Raw genomic sequence first — 15,927 nt, 5'->3', positions numbered from 1 at the left:
AACCCTTATCCTAATACAAAGTGAAACTCAAAATATTAAAGTTGAGAATAGCTCAGGTCTGGATTTAAGCATAATTTATGTTTGTAAATAAAAATAGAGGTGGGAGCGCACATGGAGAACATGGGCGCAGAGGCGAACAGCTTTAATGGGCCAAGGAAGGCCTACCGTTGTCGTTGGCTTCCACTTGGATAGACTATCATTTCCTGCACATGGAAGGCCCTTCTTTGTAATGCCGACATCGTGCCTAAACCCTAAATCGCTTAGGGATTTAGGGTTTCCCCCTTAATTAATATTTATACTTAATTATAAACAATATTTTCCATCTTTTTCTTTCTTTTCAAAGTATCTTATTATCAATCATTTTATTTAACAACCTTCTTTTTGAGTTACCTATAACCACCAGGAGACATATACAACATATATAATTCTATACAAATGAAGTGAAAATATTAGTTTTTCTATTTTAGAGTTTTTTTTATAAAAAAAATCAACATCGCCGTAGATATTCGTTTTTTTTCGGGTCTCGAAAATTGTTTTTTTAAAAAAATGGTTATGACAATCGCGAGTAAGAATTATTTAATTACTTATATGATGTTTATTTTTTAATAGTTTAGAGTGGTTACAAGATATATCTCTTTATAATCTATCTTAGTCATTGATAATACATAGCCTACAATTGTAACTGTTCAAACTCAAAATTTTAAGGGAGAACAACATTCCCTTTCACTACATAAACAATTCAATGAGTTCTACAACGACTAAGTTTTGAGTGTATTATATATATATATATATACATATATATATATATATATATATATATATATATATATATTAGACTTGAGTAGCTATAAGCTGAAATTTGATTATTATAATATTAGTTTTTATTATAAATAATTTTTTCACTTTTAAAAATTAATTTAAAATAAATATGATCCAAATTACTGTATTATTATTGACTTAAAAAAAGAAGCTAACAACCGGTTGCAAAGCATGTGGAAATATAACATGTTTCCACTGTTAGCATTTCTTAGAAAAGTTTAATGGATAATCAATCAATAAGCACATATAATGATATAATCAATTAATCATGCGGCAGAGATTCATCCATGTGCCAAAGCTCTTTGCTTATTTTATAATTATTATTATAAAGAACGGATTACTTCATGTTCATGACTTATGAACGCGTTTTAAATTAGTATATGATTCATACGTTGGTTTGTTGATTTTAGTATTTAGTAATATATTAAGTAAATATGTTTCGTCAGTTGGTCAAACTGTTTCTCTTTATTTCCTCATATTTGTTTAGGTCATAAGTTCTACACCTATTATGAGCATCCCTCCGTTCCATAGAGCCCACTCTTTCCCTCCCGTCTAGGTAGGATTAAGATCAGAATTAAGATTTATAAAAAAAAAACTTAGTAATATATTGTATACATAAATGTATGGATCGAAAATATTCTACTTCACAGGATAAAATATTAAATACAATTATTAATCTTATTAAATAAATATAAATAACATAAAAATATCAAGATGTGTAAAATTATATGAAAAACCCTAAACCACATTTGGATAAGCATAAACTAAGAGGAGAAAATGCTACAGTGTACACTGCACTGTTGCTGTAAATTTCATTAGAAAATTAGAAGGCCTTCGTCTACGTTACATGTATAAATTATGAATGTATTATATTTTATACAAATTAAGTGACCTTAATGATTAAAGAGATTACTGTTATTTCTATAAGTCCCGAGTTCGAGTATAACTTTTGTAGAGGTGTTTAAATGTTTATTGTTAAATGATTGAAAATATTTTTAATATATATTATCTTATGTTCACTCAAGTTAATAAAAAATAATTTGCTCTTTTTAAAATTTAAGGTTTATATTTAGGGTATATGGGGACGAAGGCAAAGAGAACATGCGATGCTTAAAGGTTGAGAATGTCGTGTACAGCATCGGCGGCGGTTTATAGATGCATGCATCTTTGTCCCCAAGATTTGTCTAGCTCAATATCTCACTTTCATTTGCATTTTTTTTCCATTTTGGTTTCAGAACATGTCGAACATGATGGTTTAAATACTTAATTCCTTAAGAAAAACAAACATATATATTTTTATATTAAAAAATGTAATTCATGAATGTCATAAGAAAATCTACCTTATCCCAACATTAAGATCTAAATTGTCTACTGTTTTGTTTACACATATTGACAAGCTGCAATCCTAATTCCTTCATGATTTATGCCTAGGGCTTCCTGTCTGGAAAACATGGGCTAACCACTATGAAACAACATATACATGGAAGTTCTTTCTTACTTTTGTTAAATATTTAGAGTTGAATTGGATCATATTTAGGGGTGATAATTCAGATACTTAAGAATATTTGATTGTTTTTGTGGATTCAAATTCTATTCAAATTTGGATGTTAAAACTTTTATAATTTGTAGGTTTAAAATAAATATAAATAGGCACCCTTAGATATTTATTATCTACTTTCGTATTTCAAATGCGAATTACGAATTTTTATATCTAAATATAATTAAGAATCACAAAATGAAAGTATGTTTTATGAACGTGGAATGATGCGAATGTTGGTTGAGCTGGACAAAGGAAATTGAGGACCCCAGATTCAAATGATGTATGCATTGAATTTGGGAAGTGGGGGAGGAATAATCCAGGGTGTTGTGATGAGATTGAGGGGTGGTTTTAGTGAAGGAGGGTGTTGCGGTTAGGGTTAGGGTTAGGGTTGGGTGGTGGTGGCGGAGTCATGTGGTTGCATGTGCATTGAGCTGGAGGAACATGCCCAAAGCAACCCCTTAATAACACTTGGCTGTCTCTCATTCATCCACCCCAACCTTCCATGAGCCTCTCCACTCTTTTAGGCTGTCATTAATTTATTATGAATTATCCACTTCCAACCCATATAAAAACCTCTCATTATCCCTAATGTTTTCTCGTTGCATCTTAAACAAGAAATTTTGATCATCTCAAATCATGGGAATTCCTCGACTTCACTCGAACGACACCCCAAGCAACGAGGAAAGGTCCGAAGCAAAGGCGAGGAGACGGTCGTTGATGACAAAGAAGCAAAGAACGCCACGAACCAGAAGTGTCTCGATGAAGAGGAGGACAGTTCGAGAACGTTCTAGAAGACTCGTCGTCAACCCCATCGAAAAGAAGGTGAAAACCCTGAAAAGGTTGATTCCCAGAAACGATTCAACGGGGTTGGAGGGGCTCTTTAGGGATACAGCTGAATATATATTGGCTCTGCAGATGAGGGTCGAAGTCATGCAGATTATGGTTAACGTTTTGACAGGTTCTTCTGACGAGTGAATACTTGTAAGGTTGATAAAATTACTAATTCTTTTCCAAGTTGTAGATGTCGAGGTCTATTAAATTTAATGTTACGAGTGAAGGGGCATCATTTTATAATGTTAAAATTTTTATATTATATTTCGTTTTTTTATTTTTCATATATATTTATTGATATTGTTATTATTGTAACATATAAAAATATGTGGGTTCAAACATATTTAAACGTACAATATTTTTTAATCTATGAGTGAAAATAAATCTTATTATTTTATACATAATAACGAAAAAAATCTCACATTTTATTATAATATTTTAATAAATGTATATGTATTAACCTTTTGCATTAAATCTTTATGTGCTTAAAGAATTAAAAAAAATTACTGTATGTATATTGTCGCAACCGTCTTTCGATTGGGCCCCGGAATTGGGCTTCGACTTGGAAAATGTGGATTGGGAGTCGCCACCGACCACTTTAAAATGAATTTAGGTGGGTCGGACACCATCTTACCTGATCTGCGTTGTACAAAACATTGGGTTCGGGAGTCGATTACGGTCAAGGAAGGATTAGCACCCTTGAACCGCCCTTTCGGTACCAATTAATTTATCGGTTGTCTTTAATTGCGAAAATTGGAATTTAAATTAAAATTAAAATTATTCGATCCGAATTACTTACCATTTGATCGGCTGAAATCACGACTGAAACAAAATATGTTAGATAAAAAGCGAAAACAAAATGCTAATAAATAAAAAATGAATAAAAAATATAAAAAATAATAATAATAATGAAAGAAAGAAATAATAAAAGGTTAAGTTTAAAATATTTAAAAGTAATAAAAAAAATAAAGATAAAACTTAGGATCAAATTGGAACAAATTGAGCTTAATGAATTAGAAAATGAACTGCAAAAGAACAATAAAAAGTTAGGGACCAATTCACAGAATATAAAAAAATATAAATAGGGACCAAATTGATTAAATCAAATATGGAGGCAAATTTACAGTAGTGACCAAATTGAACTGCGACTCAAAATGATAGGGACTGCGGAGAGGATTTAAGAATCCTTTATTTGCACACTGGTCCCTCGATATAAATGCCCAAACACATCTTTTCTCAGCTCATTTTCAACATTTCCTTACAGATTCATCTCTCTCAAACGAGAGAAGGCTCTGAACCCCTCTCCCTTGGCGATTCCGACCACCTGCCGACGCTATCCACGACCGCCGATTTTTACCCCGTAAACCTAAATATGTGACTCAAAAACACAAATATGCCCCTACCGGCGTAGATCTAGGCGTAAAGATTCGATTTTTACCCTTAAAACCCTTCGTATCCACGTTTTTCGTTCCTCACGGTGGTGCTTTTCCTCGCGCCAAGGGTTTCGATCCTTTCTTTGATATATTTTGCTTTGTATCTTGGATGTATTTGGTAGTTGTGGTTTGATGGGTTTTTGATGTCTTCTGGTTTCTGGTTTTTGTGACTCTGATGTACTGTTGGCTTCAGTTGATTTTCGTGGTTGGTTGCTTTGACCTTGTTGATGGTCTCACTCTCATTGTTTGTTTGTGGTTGTTTAATTCTCGACGATGCTCTCTGTGGGTTCTGTTTGGTTCCCCATAACCCCCTCTGTACTGTTGGTCGTGGGCTTTTATAACCCCACCGGCCGTTGGGGTCCTGACGATCTCGGGATCGTGGTTGGTTGGCCGGGGATTTCGGGATGGGTCAGTCCCGATCCCCTCGGCTGAAAATCTCGGTGACCGGTGTGTGGTGGCATTCAGGCTTCTGGTAACCTTGATTTGATCTTGACCGTTGGATTGGGTCAGATCCAACGGTACAAGATTGGCCGCGGCTGATAGCTCTTTGTGGGTTAAACAAACCCTGATTCCCTTGCTATGTTAGCCGTTGATCTCTTTGTTGATCCAACGGTCCCCTGTTGTGTGGTGCTGTGACATATACTGGAACCCTAATTTGACCTCTGGGCTGGATCAGGCCCGTCTGACTGGATTTGGACCCGTTTCTGGACCCGTTTTTAGACCTGGAGAAAAAAATATATGAAATTAAATTAAATTAATAAAATAAAATAAAAATAAATTATGATAAACTATATAATATATATATTTCAAAAATATGTTTTAGAAAACTATATATTATACTTAAAAAAAAGTTTCCAAAACTATATTACATAGTTTTCAAAACGTTTTAAAATATTATATAAGTTTTTCAAAAAAAGTTTTTAAAAATATATTATATAATTTCACAAAAAATGTTTTAAAACTATATACTATATGTTTCAAATGGTTTAAAAACTATATAATATAAACGTTTCAATAGTTTTCAAAACTATATATTATATATATTTAAAAATATTTTCAAAAACTATATAATATATAATTTTTGAAAATCATTTCTGAAAATTATATATTATATTTTGTCAAAAACATTTTTACAAACTATAATAAAAAAAACACAATAACTCCGGGCGAAAATGAGTGTCTACATATATATATGCTACCATTGTTTTTGTTTATAATGTAGTGACAAAATATTTTTGTTAAATGAATTTCTATTTGACAATTTATCTCAAATTCAATATTTGGTAACTCTTCTAATCCCTTCATCAAATAATATTGATATTTTGGTTACCTAAATTTTCATAAAAAATTAATTATTAAATATTTTTAGTGATAAAAAGAGTTTTGTTTTCCTTAGACGATTTGAGTTCGAGCAATTATGTTTGTATGACATGTATACGTTATTGAAAAATTAAAAAATTATAAACAAATACTACCTTATAATAATCTAAAACTATTCAAAAGAAAATTGACGTTTTTGTAAACTTAAGTCACATTTATGATACTTTCATAACGTGACATGATTCATTTCAGTGATTTTTAATATTTTATTATATTTTAGTTTATTTTATATTTTACATAGTTTATTACAGTGATTCAACACTAAATTAATTTATAATTTGTTTTATTTAATTTTATTATATATTCTCGACGACCATGCATTCTTGGTTACTGCAATAGCTACACTACGGAATGGGCAACGGATCCATGAAGTCTTTTTTTAGATTTTAGAGTTGTGGGCTTTTTTATACGAATTAGTCTTAGGGATTGTTTGTTTACTTCATAATGATTAAACGCTAAATGATTTAAATGTTGAATGATTTAAAGGCTCTGAATGTGACATGCTGTTTGATAATGGCTTTGAATCATTCAAAATGTACTTCTGTGTTGAGTCATTCAACACTATTTTGATGAATAACGTCATCAATTTTCTAAAATCGCCAAATTACTCAAAATTTTTAATTTTTTTTTCATCGCACTCCCATCGGTCAATCACCCTCCTTTGGTCAGATGTCGTCCCTTCGTTAATGAGACTATATTGCCAGTGTATCAAAATCAAGTTGTTCGAACCTTTGACCGTGCACTCATAGTTGCGTAGTTCAATTGTATGTCAGTTTTAATATACGATTAAGTAAATGTCTTATCGAAAATTTTAATATTTTTTTTAATATTTTCGGTAAACGCTACCTAAAATATTATTTTTTACTGGAAATATTAATTTCGCTAACTAATTTCTAGTATAACCAATATTTCATTTCCAGTAAAAATAATAATGTTTTAGGTAACGTTTACCTAAAATATTAAACATTTTAGTAAGTGCCAATATTAATATTTTCGGTAGAAAAAAAATAATGTTTTAGGTAGTGCTTTACCGAAAATGTTAAAAAATATTAACATTTTCGATAGCGTCTTTCCTTAAACCGTATATTAAGACTGTCGTATCTGAGACATCCCTCATAGTCAGATCTTCAATTTATAAAATCAATTTCACACGGCATTTGGACTATTGGTTGACGAATTTCTTTGATATTATTATTGAGATAATTTTTAAATGTCTTAATAATAATAAGAAAAAATATTAAACATCTACTTTAATATAAAATTTAAATCATTTAAAATAACCAAATACTTCCTCAGTCCCACTAAATGGTATTTTAAAATTATCTCATTCAAAATAATATTAGAAAATTCAACAAAGAACAAAACTTGTATTTCTTTTTTTATCCTTAAATGTCAGTCTTTTACATTTTTTAAAATAAATATATCAATCACATTTTATGAATAATTTTAGGGTAAACTACGACATGTTCACTAATATTTGAGTAGTTTTTGTTTTCACTAATGATGTTTCAAAAGTCACAAATCGGTCATTAGCGTTATCGTTTGTATATATTAGTCACTCGACTTTAACAACTGTTAACATGCATGACGAAAAAACAAACTGGTGCATTAACTGCTTACATAGACTAGGTTAACCGCACGTTGGAGACTCGAAAGCCTTCAATGATCACCTCTTCTCCTTAAAAGAAACTCAATCCCTAAACTTAATTAGGGTATTCATTCCTATATATTCTTTAAAAAAATTCTGAAAATTGTAAGATAAAAGAAATCTTGTGAAGATAGAAGACTCCATTGATGTTCCACTTTGCAATGTGGATGCCCAACTAAGGTTTGATTTTTTATTTTCTATCAAACCCAAAAGAAGCTTACCATAAAACATAGCGTTGTCCCCCTTTACCGTAACCTCCATGTAAGTATGATGGTTTTCTTTACTAATTTTTCTCACTACTTTTTCTCTTGGATAAATAGAAGAAGAAGAAATTGTTTTTCTCACTACATTTTCTCTTAAATGAATTGAAAAAAGAGACTGGGTTTATGGAAGAGGAAGAAGAAATGAGTTATGAAAGAAAGGAATGTGTTTATGGAAGAAGAAAAAATAAGTTTATTGAAGAAGAAGCAACGAGTTTATGGAAGAAGAATGATAAATGAAACCCTTTATTCCCCTCATAATTAGGGTAAACTACACATTTGTTCACTAATGTTTGAGTAAGTTTTCGTTTTCCTCGCTAAAGTTTAAAAAACGTGGCGATCAACCCAGTCCACGCAAGCAGCACCAGATGTGTTTCCGTCACGCCTATTAACGGCTGTGAACGTCGAGTGACCAATTGTAACAAACTATAACGTTAGTGACCGATTGTGACTTTCGAAATATCAGTGGTGAAAACAAAAACTTACTCAAACATTAATGACCATTTACATAATTACCTATAAGTTTATCATTTTTCTTGATTAATACATTTTTAAAAAACTATGCGTATAAATAATATAAAACACAAATTATGGAACTTGCGTAATATTTGTTTGTAAATTCAACCAACTGTTAATATGTCTATTTTGTAAAATTATATTTTTCAAAGATCTAACACACCTAGTGTTTGACCATTGAAATCAAATAAAATTTTAAACAAAATTGGATTCATAATTTTCAAACGATTTTCCGAATTCTCTTTGATCAACACTAATCTTATCTTTATATAAATAAAAGAAAAAACCTGTTGGAAAAAGGAAGTGGAAGTGTCAGAATATAGTGCGGCAAGAAACACAGGTACAGAATAAAGCCTAAAATGCTGAGAAAAGAGGGCAGGGGGCTACAGGGAAAGATGACAGCCAAACTACTGCACCCACACCGACACCACTCTTGTAAAAGCCTTGTGCCCACCTCTTCGTTTTATCCCTTGGTTCCTCCTGTTCATTCTTCTTAATTCATTGCTATTAGGTGTTTAATTCACGGAATGTAAGATTATTAGTGAGAATATAAGATTATCAGTGGGAATGTAAGATTATCAGTGAGAATATAAGATTACCAGTGGGAATAAGATTACCAGGGAATAAGATTACTGAGAATGTTGTATTTTATGTTTGGTTGGTTTAGTAGGAATGTAAGATTACCGTGTTTGGTTAAAGAAATAAAATATTATTAAAATGTATATTTGACCAAATTTTGTCATTATTATATATTTATTTATTTTAATAAGTTAGAAAATATTTATATATTTTTTAAAAAAATTAAATTCAAAAAATTTATATAATTTTTTTTACAAAATTAAAATATAAAAAGGTTTAATGAAACTGTAAAATTTATATGTTTATTTTAACCTCTGAATTTCATATAAAATTTTAATTAAAGATTTTTTTAAATCTAAAATAATTTAAAGATAAATTTATAATTTAACATTCGTAGAATTTTTATTATTTAATGACAGAATAAAGATAATTTTGAAGAAAAAAATTAAGGATATTTTAGTTCAAAATGTTAATAATCTAACAATACCTAAGGAAAATGTGGTAATGACATTCCTTAATATGCCCAAAAATTTACTATTAGTGATATTACATTACTGAAAATGAGATTCCCAAACTAATAAAACGGAAAAACATAAAATTCATTTGAAATCCGACATTCCTCAATACAATATCCGTTTACAAAAACCATTCAACCAAACTCCTAGCTTCGTTTTCCTTCCCTACTGTCAGATGGTATTTGGTGATGTCAATACTGACATTAAATTAGGAGTCTAATTTAATATAGTATGAATCGATACTTTATGATGACATTTGTAATTTATCCTAAAAATAATAATAAAGATCCAGAGTGAAGATTAATAACTTTAACATTTAAAATATAAAATTTAAATGCTTCCTGTTCTGTTCAATTAAGCCTTATACTAGAGGGAAAAAGATCATGGAGGGACAGAGATGAGGTGATGAGAGCAGTAAATGGATTTGATGGCAGTCGGCCCCAGTTAATCAGAGAGAGAAATCGCCCTAGACTGGCGGTGATTTGGGCAGCTAAATTAAAGGCCCGGTGATCAACACGAACCCCGTCGGTCATTAGTGGGTGCGGCCATTTTAAACAGCAAAAATAACAGCTGTAAAATGTGAAAATGAACATTTGTCTTTTTACAACAAAAAAAAAACTTAATATTATATTTGCATTCATTCAAATCTCCACGACTGCTCTCCATGCAAACTACTGGTAGAAGGTCACAAAATAAGAGAATCGTATTTTCAGTTCAGGGTGTCATTGCCAACATCGCCACAACCGTCATGCGGGTTATCGTCACTAGAGTTCTCATCAACACTACGCTCTTCGTCTTCTTCATCTTGTTCTTCATCAGGTTTCGGGGAGGGGCCATTGATGATCGACCGATGCTGCTGCTTTTCACCAACTACAGGAACTGGTTCGGTCAAAAGCTTCCCGTCTCGCGGCGGGGCGAAAACTACTGGAAGATAGTGATCCATTTCGCATGGGAACTTGGAGTTCCTGAAATGTTCTTTCAACGCCTGCAATCCCTATTTTCATTCATTCATAATCAAATTAGACCCATTTGAAGTTATCGTTCTTGATCCAATACGAAGAAGAAGAAAACTGAAAAACCTGAACTCTGGCATAAGTTACTTCACAAATTTTCCTGGAGTTGAACACTTCCCAGTGTTGATGATGGAAGGCCTTGTAAAGTCTCCAAGTTGCTTTCGGGGATGTCATGTTCACAAACCCATATCCCACATTACACTTATTGCTGGATTTTTCAATGAAACTATCAGTAAATTTCTATGTACAAATTCTGGGGAAATGGGAAGGGAAGAAAATTACTTAAAATCAATGGGGAGGTAGACGAAATCATAGGAAGATAAAGGCTGGTCGTCGCCGGCGTTGACGGTTTGCTCGTTGCAGTGAATACAGTGATTGTCCAGCATGTTCAACAACAATTTTTGACTTCAAAATGCCATAAAACCAAAATCACAATAATGTTATTTTTCTTTTATATTCAAGTAGAAAGAGTTGATGAAAAGGACAAACCTATATTTATTGGGTATGTTCTTAATCATGACAGTGGTCCTTGAATCTTGACAATCAGATTCCGCCATGGCTTCTTTGCTTATTAAGAAACGAGGATCGAACTTCCTCTCTTGTTCGCCTTTCCAAGGCCTTCCCCTACACTGCTGCTTAGCCCCGTTGCTAATCCTCTGCGTCGACTGGTTGTTTTGGCACTTCTTCGCCGTCTTCTTAGCAGCAGCAGCACCGCCACCGACGACCATCGTTCCAACTGAACTCCTGTTCTTGTCATTGGCATTAGGGTTTCCCTTGCTAGAATCAGTCACTTTCTTGGTCGGCGATTGGCTTCGAGAAAGAAAACGGCGATGGGTGTTGGGAGAATATCTGTTAGAGAATCTAGGAGCTATCGGCGGCAGCAGCGGCGGGTGATTATATTTACTGGGTGTCAATGGAATATTATGAGTGTAAGCTTTGAAAGGCGTAATGTTGCTGGCAGTGTTTGCATTGAAGAACTTTCTGCTATATCCTCCGGGTCGACTGAATTCAATTACAACTTGCTTCCCATTGATTTCTTTTCCATTCATTTCTCTTAAAGCTTTAGCTGCATCTCTTACATCGTAAAACTCCACGAATTTCTGGTGTTTCTTCAATGGCGTTTCTCTCAATTCCTTCACGGGACCTATTCACAAATTTTGCAAAACAAGAGACATTAAGTTACAATTAAACCCGTAATTTTTGGCTACATTATTTTCAAAAGGGAAAACGCAAAAGCTTACCATAAGCTTGGAAAATGTCTCTGAGTTCAGAATTAGAAACGCCGGGGTCCAAATTGAAGACGACAACAGTTCCCTGATTATTCCCGTCAGGCAAAGCATTACTGGCCGGAATAATAAAGTGGGCCCAAACGGTTTTCCCCAATATCCGTCCACGTTCCGAACGAGGCAGTGGAGTACACGCGTCGGACTCCCCTGGTTCGTGCCCGGCTGCACCAGCAATGGCTGTTGTTGTTGTTTTTGCTGTTGCATGTGCTGGTTTCGTATTTCTTTCAATGCTCGCTCAGCGTGTCTCAGATCGTAGAAATGAACGGTCACGATTCCTTCCCCGACCCTTTCCATCTGGACCGCGCGAACATCCCCGAACACCTCCAATTCTTCCCTCACCCTAGACTCGCTCACATCGCACAGAACCGACGTCAACACCAAAGCCCTCGTCGCCGCCGCACTCGGAGGCAGAAGTGGCGGTTGAGGTGAAACCGTCATGGAACCCGTGACGTAAGGTGCAGGTACAGGCACAGGAACCGCAGCATGGAACTGCGCTACTCCACCGGAAAAGGATACCGTCAAGGGTGGCGCAGCAGCGTACGGATAGTAAAGTTCCGATGGCATGAAGATAGGTATTTGGGGTTGGAAAACAGCTTTTTGAGCGGGCCAAAATTCCTGTGCAGACGGGTCCAGGTAATTTCCAGGGAATCCTACCGGTCCAGCCTCCGCCATGACTGTCTCAGAGCTGAGAAACAGCACCAAGCTTGCAAAATAAAAACAAAGCTAAAAAAACAAGAACTTTTCTTCGATTTGATAAAAGGAGTGTCTTTTTCGAGTTAAAAACTCAAATAAGCACAATTTGTTTGTATGTTAGTTGTTTTCCATCTCCCGAAAGGCGTTGTTCTTCATAGTAGAAACTAGAAAGTCGCAAAGGAGAAGAGGAAAGACTGGATTTTATTTTATTTTTTCTGAATATTTTCTATATACATAGTTTCCAAGAGACAGGTTGCCACAAATGCCGATTGCCACAAATGCCGATTGCCACCTCATATGGAAAACATTAATTTACCAGTGAAGCCGTTTTTTGTATGATGATCTGCTGATCCTCCTTGTGATTTGGGGTGGTGAACAATCGAACCGTACACGTGGCAATAGGACAAATGTTTTGTGGGGTACTGTCATTGCCAAGTTGACAAAAGCCGGACGGGGAGGATGAGTAATAATTGTCCTCCGACATCCTACTTTGATCTTAGTATTCCGAGTAGTCCCCATTTTATAGATTTATCTACTTGTTGAGCTTATCAATCTTGCTAAGAGATACAAAGAAATCCAATTTTAACTAAAAATAAATATTAAAGTAAAAATAGATAATCTATCTTAAAACAAACTTATAAATATTACATCATTCATTTTAAGTTTTATTTTTTAAAAGTTATAATGGTATAAGTAATTATGATCCATGGGCACTACGGTATTATTAAATACTTAATTGTTCTATTATATTATCTCTTTTAAATTTTAAAATTATTCTATTTAAGATATTTTGTTAAAAATATTAATAAATAATAATATTTATATTTCTTTTTTACTTTTATATTTCTCATCTTTCATACATATGATACATATAAAAATATATCTACTAATTCATTAATCATTTTTCGAATAATTTTATAATTTTTTTCATTTTATATTACCGGACATTTGATCAAATTTAACTCTTAAATCTATGAATATAATCAACATAAAGCACAATTAATAAATCAAAGAGTATAAAATATCGATTTAAAGACATAAACTTGCATAAAATGGTTGAATTGCCACTAGAGAGGGAGCCACGTTGGGGCGAGAAAGGCCATATGGTTGAATTGGGTTCTTAAGTCCCCAATAGTTTTATAATTATTGAAATTAGGCCCTGATCCCTTAATTTTTCTAGTTTTTTTATTAATTTTAAAATTAATAAATTAAATTTTAATCTCTCAATTTTAATGATTTAGTTATTTTAAGATACTTTAGTTTCAATGTTAAACCACTCGATTATTCTCATAACTATTAACTGATATTCATTTCTTCTAGTTCGTCACTGGTTACAATTTTATTGGATTTGGTATAAAAAAAAAGTTCAGATTTTATATTGTGTTTCAGTTCTTTCAAGTGTGTCCCATGCTTTTATGACTTGAAGCTACAAATGATGGGGTTAAACGTTAGAATGATATTAAAAAAAAGAAAATAAATTATTTTTGGTTAAATTAAATTAAGGCGGACATAGGGTATGTTCCCAGATGCAGCCACACGAGTTCATGGGCCACTTCAGTATATAAAAAAGGGAGACGATAGAAAGCAAGTGAAAGGGATGTTTGTTTCCTTCTTCCCTTTCCCAGGGTCACTGTCCCCCCTTTTCTTTCTATTATACATATATATATATATATATATGCACACGAGAACATACATTCTGTTTGCAGGAGCCGGGGGAGGAATCTCCACTCTTCAACAATAGATATATATATATTATGAGATTTTTATGTGTTTGATAATCATATGTATGGACAGAATTAGGATCAAATATTGAAAGAGAAAAATATTTATTAAGTATTTAAATCTAAAAGTTATGAGACAAAATTTTATTTCATTAATATTTAAACTAACAAAGATCTAAAAATAATATTCTACCAAAAAAATGGGGGTCACAGTCCCTCCAATCCAACAAGTTACTATATCCTCGATCACATGGATCATAATTATTTTGAGTCGAGTCAAATCAAGTATTTAAACTTCAAATAAAATTCTCTCGATATTTGTTTATAGTGAAGTACACCCAGAAATTATTGAACTATATTGAAATGTGATTACTAGATTTTTAAAATTATAAAATGGATATTAAATCCATCAAAGTGTTTGAAAATGATCACTGAGATATTATAATTAATTGTAAATTTTTGATAAATTTAATGATCATTTTATAACATTTTAAAGTTTGGTGACTAAAACGATTATTTCAACATAGGTCAATGATGTTTGATGTATTTTACCCATTTTATATATAAATGGAGTTCAACCCGTACTATTCGACCCAACAATTGGCTAGTGACTTGATCTGTTTTCACCAATAAATAAAGATTTGGAAGCATGACTTTTAGAACCAGACTAGTTAACGAACCGATTATGCTATCGGTTTACTGGTTCAATCGATTGAATCGATTTGATCGGTCGAAAGAACTGGACAACGTTTTAATTATTTAAAAAATTAAATAAAAATACTAAAAATATTTAATAAAAAATAATTTTTTATATCACAAGTCATATTCAAAGCAAGTTATAACATATATAAATTAAAAACCATAAAATCAAGTAAAACAAAATGATTCAAATTAACTACAACATAATAATTAAGGTAAAACATATTAAATAATAAATATAATTATATAACTATAATTAAAAAATAAATTTGGGGTTAAAAAAATCATAACAAAATAATATTGTTTGGTTTAATTTTTTTTTCAAAATAATCCCACATGGCTAAGAAACATAGAAGAGCATCCCAAAAATCTAAAGAGAAAAAAATATGAGAACAAAACAATCTCACATGGCTAATAAACATAGAAGAGCATCCCAACTAACTTCTATAAATAATAGAGGTAATTTGACATTCAAAATCATGGAGCCTTTTGGTGAATATTGAGTGAACTATTCTTTCACTTCAATCAAGCTTGAATTTTAGGCTTCAATCGAGCTTTTAAATTTTTTTTGAGTTCAAGCCTTTTCGAGTTTTAGTTTTAATATTATATTTCGAGTTCGAGTTGAACTTGATAATTTTTAGCTCGTGAGTTTGAGTCGAGTTGAGCTTACTTTTAAAGTTTTCAAGTTCGAGTCGAGCTCAACAATACTCGAGTTCGACTTGGCTCGTTTAACAAACGATGTTGTTTGGTTTAATTTTTTTTTTAAAAAAAAAAAAACAAAATTGGCGGTTTTCCCGATTTTTCCCGATTTTTAGCCGGTCTGGTTTGAACGATTCAACAGTTCTGACCGGTTCACTAATAACGGTTCAATCGGTGTAGATTGAATCGAACTAGGCAACGATTCCCGATTAAATCGACCGGTCCGATCCGGTTTTCAAAACAATGTTTAGAAGTGAAAGTGAAGGGAATAATAATAACAATAGTATACGTAGGG

The 15,927-nt window shown here is 32.5% G+C and overlaps 1 protein-coding gene and 1 pseudogene across 1 annotated transcript; one reads left to right on the top strand and one right to left on the bottom strand.

The window, feature by feature from the left end:
- The first annotated feature begins 2,995 nt into the window (after positions 1–2,995).
- LOC120134966 (transcription factor UPBEAT1-like) lies at positions 2,996–3,334 on the top strand. Its single transcript, XM_039151577.1, has one exon. It carries the CDS (start codon positions 2,996–2,998, stop codon positions 3,332–3,334), a length of 339 nt encoding a protein of 112 aa, XP_039007508.1.
- A 6,896-nt stretch (positions 3,335–10,230) lies between these two features.
- Positions 10,231–12,701, bottom strand: LOC120134001 (annotated as a pseudogene).
- Positions 12,702–15,927: the final 3,226 nt, after the last annotated feature.

The sequence above is a fragment of the Hibiscus syriacus genome, unplaced genomic scaffold, assembly GCF_006381635.1.
Source record: "Hibiscus syriacus cultivar Baekdansim isolate YM2019G1 unplaced genomic scaffold, ASM638163v2 tig00000002_pilon, whole genome shotgun sequence".
NCBI classification, from domain to species: domain Eukaryota; kingdom Viridiplantae; phylum Streptophyta; class Magnoliopsida; order Malvales; family Malvaceae; genus Hibiscus; species Hibiscus syriacus.
Note: the sequence above shows the minus strand (reverse complement) of the source record. Positions and strands in the feature narration are given on the sequence as shown.